At 42.8% G+C, this 15,777-nt stretch overlaps 1 protein-coding gene across 1 annotated transcript; it reads right to left on the bottom strand.

Moving 5' to 3' along the window:
• Positions 1-575: 575 nt before the first annotated feature.
• Positions 576-5,886, bottom strand: fdxacb1 (ferredoxin-fold anticodon binding domain containing 1). The gene is made up of 5 exons (XM_080780083.1): positions 5,261-5,886; positions 4,185-4,341; positions 3,823-4,026; positions 2,901-3,059; positions 576-2,547 (listed from the first exon to the last, which is right to left on the bottom strand). Exons 1-5 carry the CDS (start codon positions 5,448-5,450, stop codon positions 1,248-1,250), a joined length of 2,010 nt encoding a protein of 669 aa, XP_080636209.1. The 5' UTR covers positions 5,451-5,886; the 3' UTR covers positions 576-1,247.
• Between the last annotated feature and the right edge of the window lie 9,891 nt (positions 5,887-15,777).

Below are 15,777 nucleotides of genomic sequence, written 5' to 3'. Positions count from 1 at the left end.
CGCGTGACGCAGAGCCAGTCTAATATCGCGTGGCCTTGTGGTGGTGGACAACTAAACTCCAATGTAAAATTTAGTTTTCCAAAATAATACATACATACAATGTAAACTTAAAGTATACATGATTTGAAGAATGAAGATGCACGCTCGATAATTAAATTCAAACATCATTACATGTTTGGCCCCATTATAAAATAAAATCTAAAACTTTAATAATCATCTATAAATTGTCTAGTCTGTGTACGTCTGTAATCCATGTAACCCGAGAACCGCTCGCCCCACCGATTTCAAATTTGACACGCGAGTTCCACACCACCACAGGGAGTACAGTACCTGGTGTCAAGTCCGTCGGATCGCCGGTTGTCCAGAACCAGCACAAAATCTGGACCTGGCCTGTTCTGACATCACAACACTTCATTGAAGTTGAAGTGGTGTCATGTTATGTTCGGCTCCTCAAGCTCATTACCTGTACACTGCAGTATCACATTCAACCCTATATTCTGTAACCCCTCCAGTACAAATGAATGATAATTATCATTAAGAACACATTTTATTTTCTACATGTTTCAAAAGCTAAACTAAATTTCATCGCAAAACTAAACCGCAGACCATACAGTATGGTCACAAAAACATGAAAGAATGACAAAAGTGGAAAGGTCTCTTGGTACAATGTGGTTTCTGAAATCCTGAGTAAGCTGATTCAAGTCAAAGGTGTCACTGATGTGTTTTTTTTTATGTACCACGTGATATGTTTGGTAATAGCCTTTAATTAGGCCTATAGAACTAAAAAATACATTGCATGGATGCACCTGGGACGTATCCTCAGTGATGTATCCTGAGGTCAACGGGTGTTCAGTCTACCAACATCATACCCCTCACTCAGGTGACCCAGCTTGAGGGGTATGATGTTGGTAGACCCGTATATTAATAGGCTATTATATTACATTTCACAACTAGACCAAAACAGCATACAGTACAACTACACAAAGTCCCAAACAGACCTGAACAGTACCTACTACCTGAGCAATTTTGTTGGCAATAGCATAGCTCAAGATAGGATCACAAGAAGTTTGATAACATTGATGAGATTAAAATACAATCACACACATGTGACATGCATCACAATTACTGACATTGAACAACAACAATGGACATGTAATAACACAGTCTCCACATTTCTGCAGATACAAATTAGCCAACAACCCAACAATTTGTCAGTTTCTCCTCGGATGTGATTTGCCAAGATCCAGCTACCTGATGGTGACCTGTAATCGAGTCGACAGCAGTGATTCCAAGCAGCTGTGTAGACGGAGGGCGTGTGTGTGTGACAGTGCATGAGAGTGCGAGTGATAGATCAGCCTGTAGCAGTAGCTGGTCTGAATAAGGTCTGGGTGTGAAAAGGTATCAATAAGCTTAACCTGATTGACGGTGCCATTGCTGGCCTCTCTGACCACAGCATGGAAGTCCTTCTCCTCCCAGGCTGGTCCTGCCCAGAAACTGATATCAAAGCTGAAGCGCTGGGGGAACAGGGAGAATGGGCAGAATGCTTCGCCTGGGGACAGGCATTGTTCAAAGTGCTTTAAGAAACGTGGATCACGCGTCCAAAGCAACCGCCAATCAGGTAGCGAGAACAGGAGCACGGCGAGGAGATCCAAATTTAAGGCCACGTTGACGCTAATGTCGCCGGTGTTGTTACTGATGTCACTACTAAACACCTTCCCTAACAGTCCCATTGGCTGTGCAGTTAGACACAGGTATCCCTGTTCTGTAACCAGGGTGACGCCGTAGGGAGCAAGCAGGGTCTCCAGGCTCTGGCCTAGAGATCTGATTGGTTCACATGCCACAGGGAACGTTCCACAGAGGACCAGCTGGTGAAAGGCAGGTGTGGCCCAAGGGCTGATAGGAACATTTCTGAAGACCAGACCACTGATTCCAAATAGGAGCTCAGTGAAGCCATTCCTGTCCCCATTGGGGGTTTCATTGGCATTCTCTTTAGCTTCAACATCACCGCTATTATCCTCTCTCTCCAAATTATTCTCTGCAGCACTTTTTAGCCCACGTCTTTGTTCTTCCTCTCGCATATGAGTCAGAAGCTCTTCCATCTGGGGAAGGAGTGATGGGCGCAGCACAAAAACACCCCTCATCTCTTCAAAATCAGTTTCGAGGCAGAAAGCTGACCTCGGGTTTTCGGCTCCTTGGCTTTTACCTTTGCTCACTTTGTCTGAAACTACGCACATGCTTAAAACAGTGACCAGTGTGTCCGCAGGTTTGTGACCGTCCCGTAAGGTGGAGTTATCTTTTTGTATATCCCCACCTGAGTGATGTTCTGTCAAAGGATGGCCTGGTGAGGTGGTGTTTAAGTGAAGGTGGTGTATCTGGTAGCATTGTGTGTCATCTTTCTCATGAAAGCACCTCTGTAGTCGTTTGGGGGTGAGGAGGAAGGGGACGGACTCAGACATCATGGAGACAGTCCATTTCTCCGCCAATCCTTTCAGCACAAAGTCCTGAACCAGCCGAACAGGATGGACTGAGGTCGGAGAGAGAAATCCCCTGAAAAAATAACAGTGACCATAAGCATGTGCAACAAATTTAATTTATATTTTCATGGTCTAGTGTAGTTTCGTTAATTTGCGATATAATGTGGGCTAAAAATAAATATAGAGAAGAAACGTTACACTCTTGCATGAGATATAAAACAAGCCTTAGGTACCAGTGAAAACATCTTACAAACAAAAAACAAACAAAGATATGAAGCTGAAGACATGATTTTGTTGACATAAGTCGGTGTAAAATCAATAACAAAAATATATATAAAGTATAGGGGACAACTTTTACAATTTCAGATTGCCCATCTCATATACAGTAGGTACATAATTAGAACCTGTTTCATTCCGTATTATTACCTGAATATGTAATCGCTTAGTTCGGCAATTGTATCGTATCGAAGCTTCTCCCCCTCAACGGTCTCCTCCACTGTGATCCTCTGGGCAGTGCCGATGGGAAGGCTGCGTGCAAACACGTGAAGCAAAGCCTTCTCCACGTGGAAGCCCTTGTCCTGGCTCCTGCACACCAGAAAACAGTGTAAAAACTACAAAAAGGCAAGGCAGAGATAAAAACAAACTCACCCAGGTAGTCAACCAGTCAAGTAAGATCATTGGAGACAAACAATTGCAACTTCAGGACATATACAACCGCTCCATAACCAAAAAAGCAATTCAGATTTACAAGGAAACAAAACTAGCTAAAAAGAAGGGTTACAAAACTTTGTTTGTGTCAACTGCTGTGGACATTTTAAATAAGAAAATGTTGAAATAGTTCACCTAACCCCCACTGTTCATGATCACTGTTGCTGTGTTTATGTGAATGCATTTTATATAGTATTTTAATGCATCTGTGTATTTTACGTAATGTTTTATTGTTGTAACTGACTGCCGGTGTGCCAAAGACAAATTTCCATTTTATGTAAATTTAATGGACAATAAAGTTTTCTTTATCTTTATCTTAAAACAAATCACCTGGAATAAACATTTTATAAAGCAAATTCTGTGCACACACGCATTCTGTGCTTCCATGCTGTAACACCAGTGGTTCTCAACATCTGATTGAGATCTGAGTCTGACCATGTGACCACTTAGGGTCAGGAATGGACTCGTATGGGTCTGTAACAAGAGTACAAATGGAACTTGGTTCCAAGTGTACATTTTGACAGTGTACATTGGGGTCCCAGAGAAATGGTATCAAATGGGGGATCAAATTGGGGGTCCGGTCCTTGAATTGAAAAATGTTGCGAATCACTGCTGTAACACTCACCTTCCATCTCCTTACCTGTAACCAGTACACCTGTAGTCCTTGTATTTCTCATCATCAAAAGGATGGACATCGCTTAAGATGAGGTCTGCCTCTGCTGCCATAGCAACAATCTGCCAGCTGTTGTGCCAGTCCCTCTGTGGTCGGTCGGCTGGTGTGCCACCCTGCCCGTTGCACAGGGCAACATGTATCTCCCCTTCCTCGCTTAGCATCTGAACACAGCTGGGCCCACAGCATGAAAGCAACAAAAACTTGTGTTCAGTGGGATGTGCTGTCCTGTAAAACCACCAGGACTGATGATTCGCAATCCACATACCGGTACTTGCTATTTTAGTCCAATTAAAGGTTACCTTACCCATAAAAACATCAATATAACCTACCTCAGGAAGAAACTTTTAAGGAGTTCACGGTTCTTTTTAACGCCACTCTTTCGTCCGCAGTGAGGAAAGTTAAATACGACACGGTCAAATACGAGACCCTGCAGAGCTGCACATTCTCCAAGCTTTGTAGAGTCCACCTCATACAGCACCACTCCACCTGTAAAGGATACACAAGGATATACAAGACATAATAAATGCAGCATTCATGCATACACTTTTCTTTCAATTTTTTTGCCAAATTAAACACGTTTGCCAGTTTGTGTGATGAGTTAGGGTTCAGCTTAGTCCAAGGTAAGCTAGTATTTATATTATACTGAGAAGTTAGCTGTTAACGTTATAGGCTGTTCAGTTGTTGAAACCTTTTTTTATTGTGGACTACCTGGATTTATAGACAAATGTTTCTAACATTTCTGTGCAGCTGAACTCACAATCTGAGGTTTGCACACTCACCTACAGGCTACAGTATGTCACCTATCTTCTATCTATAAAGGCACGAAATATCTTTGTATCCGTCTGTGCCGCACATATCTCGATACTGGTAACTGGTCTATTTCAAACTTTGGGTGTTACCGAGGACCCAAGGCATGATGTGTCGAAGTTGGTGGGATTGGCAGTTGTAAATTGTATTGAACTGTACTTTCCTCAAACTGTGACTGTTAATAAAATGTTCAATCAATCAAAGAGGTCCCAGGGGATCGGGGGCTGGCAATTGCCAGTTTGCCACCCCCTGGCATTCACAATAAACCCTCAATTTCATTTATGTTATGCATTATTTCTCCACCTTTTTATAATCTTATTTTTAGGGCTTTAAGTGGATCTCAATCCAGGCCCTACATCCTACATAAACGGGCTCACATATGACTGACGTGTGTGTGTGTGTGTGTGTGTGTGTGTGTGTGCGTGTGTGTGTGTGTGTGTGTGTGTGTGTGTGTGAGAGCTGAGACAGACAGACAGACAGACAGACAGACAGACAGACAGACAGACAGACAGACAGACAGACAGACAAACAAAAATGACAATCAAGGAGTCCTCAAGGACACACGCACACACACAAACACACACACACACACACACACCAGAGTCCTTTATGATCTGAATGTTGGAGGCTGCACCCTCCTGCTGTAGTGCCCCCTCTTGGCTCTGCAGGCAGGTGGCCGTGATGGTCTCTGCCTCGGAGAACCGGGAGAACTGAGTCAGAGCTGCCGAGAACGAGAAGTTCCCCTCTCCCACCAGTAACACGGCGCGATGATGATGATGAGTAGACATGCTGGATAAATTACACGAAGATGATGACAGTAAAGCTGCAGATGTAACTTGCTCTCTTCTCCCTCTCTGTTTCTAATAGGTGGAAAAGGGGGAATGCTTTTAAATGAATGGTATTAACTATGTTCTCCTCCTGAGTGAGTCCGTAGTCCTCCTGCCAATGAACGCTGCTGCCGCCGTGAAGGATACCGTCGCCGTTGTCATGATCATCAAGTGGCGAGATCCTCTGATGCGAAGTCGTGTTGAAATCATAGACTATAAAAAGGTTGAAATAACGCCTTTTGTCCTGTTGTTAATCGAAGCGAAAGGTGGCCCAGAATGTGGACACGTTCAAATGTTTTTCAGGTTACAGCTTGCCTTACCGTAATCAATGTAACAAAGCGTATATTATAATAACGTTATTATTATGCCACAATATCACACACAACCAAGTGTTGCTTCTCGAATGATGTTAATGTGTGTGTTACAGTTACAATGGTCCGATGAGAAACAAATCCCGGAACCTTTCCCCATGTGACACCTAGTAGTGACTGAACATTATGGTGTATATTTCCCAAAATATTTTGTCCAGCAGTACATTACATTATTCATGTATTTATTTATTTATTTATATTATTTATTTATTTTATTATTTATAGCTATATGTGAGCTTTCCCACCCAGGCCCACTCATGTCAATGCCCCTGAAGTGGGGTAAACTTAAACCTGCTCACCCCCATTTGTCCACCTTTGACGGTCTGTGTCTGTGTAAACACAAACATTGAAGACAAAGGTAAGTGCGTAAACACAAACATTGAAGACAAAAAGTGAGGATAGGAGTGAGGACACAAATTGTGATTGGCCGGATTCGCCGGAATGAGATGATGTAGGCCTATGATGTGTCTGAATGATGATTAGTGCCCATCACTTCACAGTTCACAGGTGTGATTTTTTGTTTGACACAGAACGCTCGCCCCCTGCAGCAGAACAGTCGCCCCCCCGTGGGCCGTGGCCCCAGCGAAGGTAACTGGACAACTCACCCCTTTTGATGAGGTGAGATATCTATACTTTCGGGGTGATTGATTGATTGATTGAAATCTTTATTAACAGTTTGCAGAATTACAGTACATTTCAAGCACAAACTCAATACAAAGACTGTTAACTGTGAGTGGACGACCCAATTAAGCCTTACACTTGTTTACAACAGGGTCCACATTGTTCAATTCATCAAAACATTTAGAGACAAACAAATAGACACTTCTATGTAGTTAAAGAACAGAACAGGAATTCATCATATAGGAAGCGAAAAGGGAAAAAAAGTATATATACAGTGAGGGGAACAGGGGGATAAAAGAAAAGAAAACGAAAGACAGAGTGTAGGGCGCCTGCACACAACACCATGCGTTGATGCCATGTGTGCATATGTGCAGGCACCCAACACCACGTCCATACAAAAACATAGTACAATCCATAGTACAAAGACAGAGTGTAGGGCGCCTGCACACAACACCATGCGTTGATGCCATGTGTGCATATGTGCAGGCACCCAACACCACGTCCATACAAAAACATAGTACAATCCAGATACAAATTCAGCTTTTACAGAGGCCAGTTTCGAATTGCAGCCATCCGTAGGTGCCCTTTGAGAGCAGTTTTGAAGGAGCCAAGGGATTCACATGTCTTAATGACTGTTGGTAGGGCGTTCCACATTTTGGTCGCATAGGAGCGAAAAGAATTTAGTCCCTTGTTTGTGCCGAATCTGGGTTGTACATGGTTTGTTGCACTCCCTCTGGTGTTGTGGGTGTGGACTTCGTTTACATTAAGGAAGTATTTAGACAGGTACATGGGTATCTTGGTGGTGTATCTAATCTTGTGGACCAGACCCATTGCAAGATGCTGTACTCTGTCGTCGACCCTAAGCCATCCCAGCCTGTCAAAGTGGGCAGGGGTGAGGTGGGTTCGGGGGGTGAGGCCAAGTAGGAGCCTGACCAGTTTGTTTTGGGAGGTCTGGAGCCTTGTTTTAAGGGCCTTTGAGGTGCTGTGGTACCAGGAGGTGGATGCATAGTCAAAGAAACCTTGTACAAGGGCTCCTGTTAAGGTCTTCAAGGTGTTTTTGTCGACCAGTGAGGAGATCCTGTAGAGGAATCTTGTTCTTTGATTGACTTTTTTGATTACGTTGGTGGCCATCTTATCACCGGAAAGATTGGCCTCCAGGATGGAACCTAGGTAGGTAATTTGATCCTTCCGTGTGATAATATCATCACCAACTCTAACCAAGAAGCCATCTGCCTTTTTGAGATTACTATTTGATCCGAAGAGAATGGATTCAGTTTTTCCCAGGTGTAAGGATAGTTTGTTATCAGCGAGCCAGGTGCAGATTCTACCGAGTTCAGAGCTGAGGGTCTTTTCAACCTGCAGTTTGTTCCTGTCCGAGACCAGCAGTGCTGAGTCGTCTGCGAACAGGAACAAGTTGCAGTCACAAGCTGAAGTCATGTCGTTTACATATATTAGGAACAGTAAAGGCCCTAGTATGCTTCCTTGTGGGACGCCACAGCTCACTGGGAGGGGGGGGGACAGTGTTCCGTTCACTTCCACCATCTGTTCTCTCCCCTCCAGGTAGGATTGCATCCAGCTCACTGATGTGCTATCAAAACCAATAGCTTTAAGCTTGTTAACCAGTATGGAGTGGTTCACGGTGTCAAAAGCCTTTTGGAGGTCCAGCATGACCATGCCGCAGTATTTTCCAGCATCCACCTCGTGTTTGATGTGGTCGCTCAAATAGAGAAGGCATGTGTCAGTGGAGTGGGATGTTCTGAAACCAGATTGGAACTCGTACAACAATTTATTAGTGGCAAGATACTTTTCAACCTGTTCATAGACTATTTTTTCCATCACTTTCGAGATGGAGCTTAGAATAGAAATAGGGCGGTAGTTGCCGGGTTCTAATTTGCTCCCTTTTTTGTACAGGGGGGTTACTTTGGCCAGTTTAAAATCTCTGGGGACCTGTCCTTGTTTGATGGAGAGGTTAACTATGTGGGTGATGACTGGAGCTATGGAAATGGCTGAGTCTCTGAGAAATTTGGAGGGAATATTGTCATGGCCAGTGGCCTTGTGGGGTTGGAGGGCACTCAGTTTCTTAAGTACCTCCTCAGTTGTTACCATTGTCATTTTAAAATCATCTTTACAAACACCTAGGTTTTTGTAGAAGCCTTTGATGTGCTCTACACCAAAACGCCCAGAGTGGGAGGGCAGTTTGTTAACCAGCATTGTTGCAATGTTTGTAAAGAAGATGTTCAAGTGATTGGCTACATCAACCTTGTCAGTGATGAGGGTGTTATTTGATTTGATGTTTATGTTAGTAAACCTGGTTTTAAGTTTCTGACCACAGCCTAGTTGGTTGTTTAGTAGCTTCCAGAGCTCCCGAGGATTGTTTTTGATTTCCTCGGCTTTATCATTGATAAAGTTACTTTTGGCTGATTTGGTCATGGCAATTACACCGTTTCTTAGCTTGTTACATTGGGTTTTAAGGATGCACAGTTTGGTTTGGAGATCACTGTCGAAGCGCTTAGCTAGCTTGGACTTGCATTTAAGAAGTTCAGAGAATTTGTTGTCTCTGGCTTTCATTGCAGTCAGTATGTCCGAATTCATCCATGGCTCCGAGCGGGTTTTGACCCTGATGGTTCTCAGAGGAGCCATGTTGTTTAGTACTGTTGTAAATTTGGTTTTAAAGCCAAGCCATGCTTCTTCGACTAGTGAGCTCCTGAGCACATCGGACCAATCCAGTCTCTCCAGTTCTAGGTTAAAGGCCTCACTAGAGTAGGTTTTGAGGTCCCTAGATATGACTGTTTTGTGACAGTCAAATTTTAGTTTCTGTATTTTGCGGGTACAGAAAATCATAAAATGATCACTGAGCCCACATACAATAACCCCTTTCTTGGAGATTCTGGATTTGTCCGAGGTCAGAATGAGATCAATGACAGTTTGAGTAGAATCACACACTCTTGTGGGTTGGGTAATTAGCTGGCTGAAACCATGCAGATCACAGAGCCGACTAAACGATTTTAGTGCTATAGTCCCTAAAAACAGTGTGTTTGTGTGTGTACTGTGTGTGCGTGTGTGCGTGTGTGTGACAGAGAGAGAGTGCAATCTATAACATGGACAGTGAAAGTCTACTGAAGCCTTTTGTAACCATTGTAATGTAAAAGGAGTATGTAAAAGGTGTAGTACTATAACTTGACTATAGTTAGTTAAGGTGTACTATTTTAATGTCTCTTTAATTGGGACATAAAAATCACTTTAATTATGGACATAGAAACATCACAAAGCACCCAGACCACACCACTCCACACACTATTCATCCTGCATGGCATGCCCTGCTGGCATTTTGTAACTACAGTATCGTACAGAAATAGATGATTTATCATTCAAATAGAAACATTGTAAATTAACTTGAGTAATGCAGATGTTTACATGTAAATCTTGGCCAAAGAAATAGAAAGGTGGGCGTAAAGGCTTAAAGAAAATACATGAAAATCACTTGAGTTAGGTGCAACGCAACACACACACACACACACACACACACACACACACACACGCACGCGCGCGCACACGCACGCACACATGTACACACACACACACACACACACACACACACACACACACACACACACACACAAACCCTGTCATAGACGGATATCCTGAGCTAGAGCTTCACCAAAAAATCACACCTATGTGAAATGAGGGGCGCTCTTGTCATCGTACATCAATTTATGTTAGCGGACATTTGACATTGCTAAAATAAGGTACATAAGTTGGTCCTTTATTGGCCAAGCGCTCCCACCAACATGTGATTGGTTAGCCGATTTGCTCGTGAGTTTTCCCTTCAATGTCAATGGCGTTTTGATGCTTAATTTACGTATATTTAGCGGAATTATCAGCTCTTATCATCATACATCATCATGCATCATCTCATACTGGCCAATCAGAATGCCTGTTGCCTGCATGTGATTGGTTAGCTGATTTTCTCGTTAACGTATGATGTACATTTTCCCTTCAATGTCAATGGCGTTTAATGTTTTGATGTTTAATTATTACGTAATTTACACACACAGACGTACGCACGCAGAGACGTGGCGCATATAGTAGATGTCTGTTGTGCAGTGGCATGAGGCCTTGATTGACCAATCAGAGCTGTCAACGTCATTATGATGTCACTGTCTATAATTTATATTCCCAGTCAGTATGGCATAGTTTCAGAGTGGAAGAAAGGCTGGGATATATGACTGAGATAAGTGAACATCTTAAGAAGGCTCACTTCCAGGCCGTTTGAGCCAAACTCTTTGGGAGGGTCTCATGAAATGAGTCCTTTCCCAAAGGAGTTTATTACACAGGGAGATAGGTGTGAGATTGAAACGAGTCCTTTTCCACAGGACGTTATAATTCAATCAGTTGAGTATGAGGGTGAAACAAGTCATTTTCAACAGGAAATCATTCAAGGAGATAGATATGTGGGTGGAATTAATCATTTTTCAAATAGAATAATCAATCAGGGAGATAAGTGTGAGGGTGACATTTGTCCTTTTCCAAAGAAAAAGTGTAAGAGAGAAACAAGTCCTTTTCCTAAGTTTACCATTCAGGGTGGTAAGTGTGAGGCTGAACGTGCTGAGAAGAGTCTTCTGGAGTCCAGCAAACATTACAACAAGCATGAGACCACCTTCTCAGTTCAGGGTGATGAGTCAATCAATGAGTTTCACACAATTCAATGTAACACAAATAGTCTTCCCTCCTTGTCAATTAATAAATGCGATGAAGGTGAGGAAGGTGAAGAGGCTGTGACTTTGGTGATTCCGTATGTTGATTCAATAAAACCCCCTGTGTGCTTCAAGTACCTTAGCCCACCTGCAGCTCTGTGTCGGGGATCAAAGGAGCTGAGTAAGAGCCTTCTATTGTCTCCAGAGGAAGAAACATTTCTGCGATATGCAGCAAGCTATAGTCCTCTGTGTCGTATAGAATATAAACATTTTTGGCAAAGGCCTGAATACTTTGCAGATAATCTGTCGGAGGACTTCAACAGCTCTGGGTGCACCCAGAAAAGAAACCAGTACTCTGACCGTCTATCCCTTCATCATGGTGAGAGCATGTTTGGCTCAAAGATTCCAAGGGAGGACTTCCCTAAATTTCCGGAACACACAAGGATTGGAGCCAAGCTCTTTGAAACAAGTCCTTTTCCTGGGTGCTTTGGTCATCCTGGCTGGTCAGAGAAAAAACGAAGGAAGGCCAGGAGGACCACGAAGGCTCGGAGATCACGGAGGAAGTCAGTTGTAAATGCTCCTCCAAAGGAATCTATCATTCAGGGAGATACGTGTGAGGATGAGAGCACTGAAAACAGTCTTCTGGAGGCCAGTAGATTTTACAAGCCATTACTGGAGGTCAGCAGTGCTGCATACTCTACACTCACAAGTGCCTACGGCCTCCCATGCATCAGGCCAGAGACCACCACTTCAGTTCAGGATTATGAGCCTACAGACACATTCCCCAGGAAGCGTTGCCTCTCCCATAGTCATCCAGGCAAGTTAGAGAAGAAACGAAAAGGAAGGGGGGCTAGGAAGTCCAGGGGGGCTAGGAGACTGTGGAAGAATTCGGTTGTAAACGGTCCTCCAAAAGAATCTGTCATTCAGGGAGATATGTGTGAGGTTAAAACCAACAATCCTTACATGCCACTGGAGGCTGTGTACCCAGCTCCAGTGAGTGTCAGCCTCCCCCACTTCACGACACAGGCCACCTTCTCAGGTCAGGGTGAGATGCGTAGAGATGCATTAGGACACATGATGCAGTTTGAGACTCTCAGTCATCCTGCCTGGTTAATGAATAAACATTGCCGTGATGAAGGTGAGGAGACTGTGGATGGAGTCGGCTACAAACGCAGAAAAGTGCAGGAGACAGATGACAGAAGTCATGGACGTGCTTCTGTATTTCCTTATGTTCAGCCCCTGGCAATAAATAGTTCAGCCCCTGTGTGCTTCAGTAATCCTAGGTCAGAGAACATGCACCGTGCCTTTGTCCCGCGCATGCACCATTCTCCTATGGATCTTTCATCCCATGCATGTGCCGTTCGTCCATGGACGTTTCGTCCCGTGCATGCGTCATTCGCCCATGGAACCCGTGTGCTCCCACAACTTTCATTTCCTTTGTTTTGTCAACCTGCTGTCTCAAGCCAAATTCCGACTGTCATGTTTCCACCTCCTCGCCTCCCCTCTGGATCCTCTATCCGCAACCCTGAAATCGATCACGTTCCATCATGTTGAAGGATGTCTCACTTTGTAATTTTGCTTCTGGAGAAGCCAAGGGAAAGGGAAGAGGAGGCTCCCAGAGGTGTTTGAGCACTTCAATTGGAACCTTTGTCAGAACTAGTGCATGTATAAATTAAAGTCTTTAGTTATTGGATACTGCAGCCGGCCCATCCCTCCCCTCGGGCAATGGGATGTACATTCTACTGTGCAGGAGATGGGATGCAAAGGTCATCAGCACTCGTCGGCGCTATATCATAATATGATAGCAAACGAGGGCTGTTGACTTTTGAACAAAAAAAAACATTTAGTCGGCTCTGTTATAAGCAGACAAAATGGTTTATACTGTATGGTTGTATTTTAATAATGTAAACATGTTTATTTTAAATGTTGATTGATGAATGTTTGGAATGAAGGATAATGCTTTACACTACATATAGTTTACTGAGAGGAATTTCACTGTCTACAATAGTGTGAACATCTCCCACTTGATAAAATTAGGAGACATAAGTAGTAGTAACTAAGTAGTAGTATAGGTTTTTATTATTAGTGGGTTCAATTTCTCTAGCTTTGTCATTTTCACCTTGAAGCTTCATTCAAGCTTTAACCACATGAACCCCTATACTGGAGGGAACGTCTGTGAATATAGCAGATCTGCAAGCTCACAAAGCATCACATAGTGACTTGTTACAAGCTTGTAGTTCTGCTATTTTATGTCAAGATCTTAGTGAGCAATACAGGAGGGAGCCTAGTATAGGTCCCTTTGGGAATCCAGTCAAAGGTGCAAGTCGTTAAAACGTTCATATTCTTTGGCAATAGTAGGGACTTCTTGAAATCGTATTCGTTGAAATATTCAAGAAAAGGACATTGGTGACAATCCCTGGCAGCACATCACACCCACCCTTCAAACACCCACTGGGCTTCTGGTTAAGTTCCGCATCACCAACAACCTGCTCCTCCTCACCTATATAAATCTCTCTATGCCCTGCCCTAGTCTCATGTTACCTGTCCCAGTGTGGAACCTGAGGTCTTCTGTCTTATTAAAGGACTCCTCACCAATGAGCGGACCCTCTGTAATAGAGCTTTCAGTGTGGCAGGCTGGCAGCCCCTACATTCTGGAACTCTCCCCATGGAGATTCGCCAGGCGCAAACATTGGACTCTGCACTGAAGAAACATTTGTTCACTCAGGCTTTTGGCAAATAGTTTGTTTATTCTTGTAATTGTAAAGAGTCATAGGCTCTACAGTCTACATACAGGCGCTATATCAATTTGAGTTATTATTATTATTATTGTTATTATTGTTTTGTTGAACCACAGGTTCAACAAATGTTGTTTTTGTTATTTTAGTTTAGTTTATATTGAATTAATGTATTATTGATTTTTAATTTAATTTTATAATATTTCTCTCTGATACAGTATCTCTCTCTCCTTCTCCACCCCTAACATGTGACTCAGTACACAGGCACACACACGCACGCACAGTTACACACACACACACACACACACACACACACGCATAATGGAAATAGCCAATTGTAGCCGGTTCCATCCATGTTGTTTTTCTTATTTTAGTTGCCTTTTATATTGTTAATTATACAAATGTTTTTATTATTGATTGTTATTTTTCTGTCATATTTCTCTCCGCTACCTTCCCCACCTCCAACATGTGACTCAGTTCACACACACACACACACACACACACACACACACACACACACACACACACACACACACACACACACACACACACACACACAGCCAATTGTAGCCGGTTCCATCCATGTTGTTTTTCTTATTTTAGTTGCCTTTTATATTGTTAATTATACAAATGTTTTTATTATTGATTGTTATTTTTCTGTCATATTTCTCTCCGCTACCTTCCCCACCTCCAACATGTGACTCAGTTCACACACACACACACACACACACACACACACACACACACACACACACACACACACACACACACACACACACACACACACACACACACAGACTCATGTTCAAACAAGGAAAGCTGGGGATAGGATAAAATAATAAAATAAGTATCAGCCAGGAAAAGAAAGTGTGAAAGAAAATTAGTTGAGGTAGTTCTGTGGCCTTCTTGCTACAAACACAATCCCTCAAAATTCTGCACAACTTTCCAGGCCACTTCACTTTTTGGCCTATAATTCCTTGGATCTCCCCAGGGTTCCTGGGATCATGACTCAATCCGCAATATACGGACTCACATTTCTGCCAGACAAGATCTTTTACATACACACAAGCAGTTAGCACAGGAGGTGGTACAAACAGCGGTAGGGATTAGAATGAGAGCTGCTGCCACATAAATGGTCATACATCTGGGTAACCCGCCAGTATTTTCTTATACAATATACATCCACATAGGTACAGGAGTGGGATTCCTTCATGATAAATGCCAGTGTATTGATTCCCATATACAAGCTTGTGTCTGTGTCTGTGGCAGTGACCTGGCCAGGATTGCTGGTTGCTGCTATCTGCTGACTCTTGGTAGACCCCCATATACTGTAGGGCAGTGTAGGCTACAGGTGGACGGTCCAGGAGGGTATTACAGGTGGTTCTTAGCATTTAGTGCAACAACCAGCGTTGGCACACATGCATCCACTCCGATCAGGAGCACCTTTGCCATGCATAAACTAAACTAGCAAACCTGCTTTGAGAAAATTGCAAACAAAAAGCCAAAACAAAATAATAACAACTTATGAAAAAAACTATAATATATCTATGTCATATATGATCCCACATTTTGGGCAATGTTTCTGCCGAATCCAACATTGACTTCAATTATACTATAAAATGGAATTTGAATACTAAATATTAAATGACCATGTAGTCACATTTTTATACAAAGTTCAAATCTTAAAATACAAGAGAAAGAAAAACATTTATGAAGCAAAAAAATTTGGAATGATACGATAAAAAGTAAAATATTAATAATAATAATAATAATAATAATATACAGATCCTCCCAAAAATTTTGCTAGCAAGTCAGAGAAATTACTGATTACTTATTGAGCATATTTACAGTATCTGTAGTGACTCAC

Source organism: Protomyctophum bolini (assembly GCF_963924005.1).
Source record: "Protomyctophum bolini genome assembly, chromosome: 13".
In the NCBI taxonomy this organism is placed as follows: Eukaryota; Metazoa; Chordata; class Actinopteri; order Myctophiformes; family Myctophidae; genus Protomyctophum; species Protomyctophum bolini.
The sequence above is the reverse complement of the archived record's forward strand: the minus strand, read 5'-3'. Positions and strand labels throughout refer to the sequence as shown.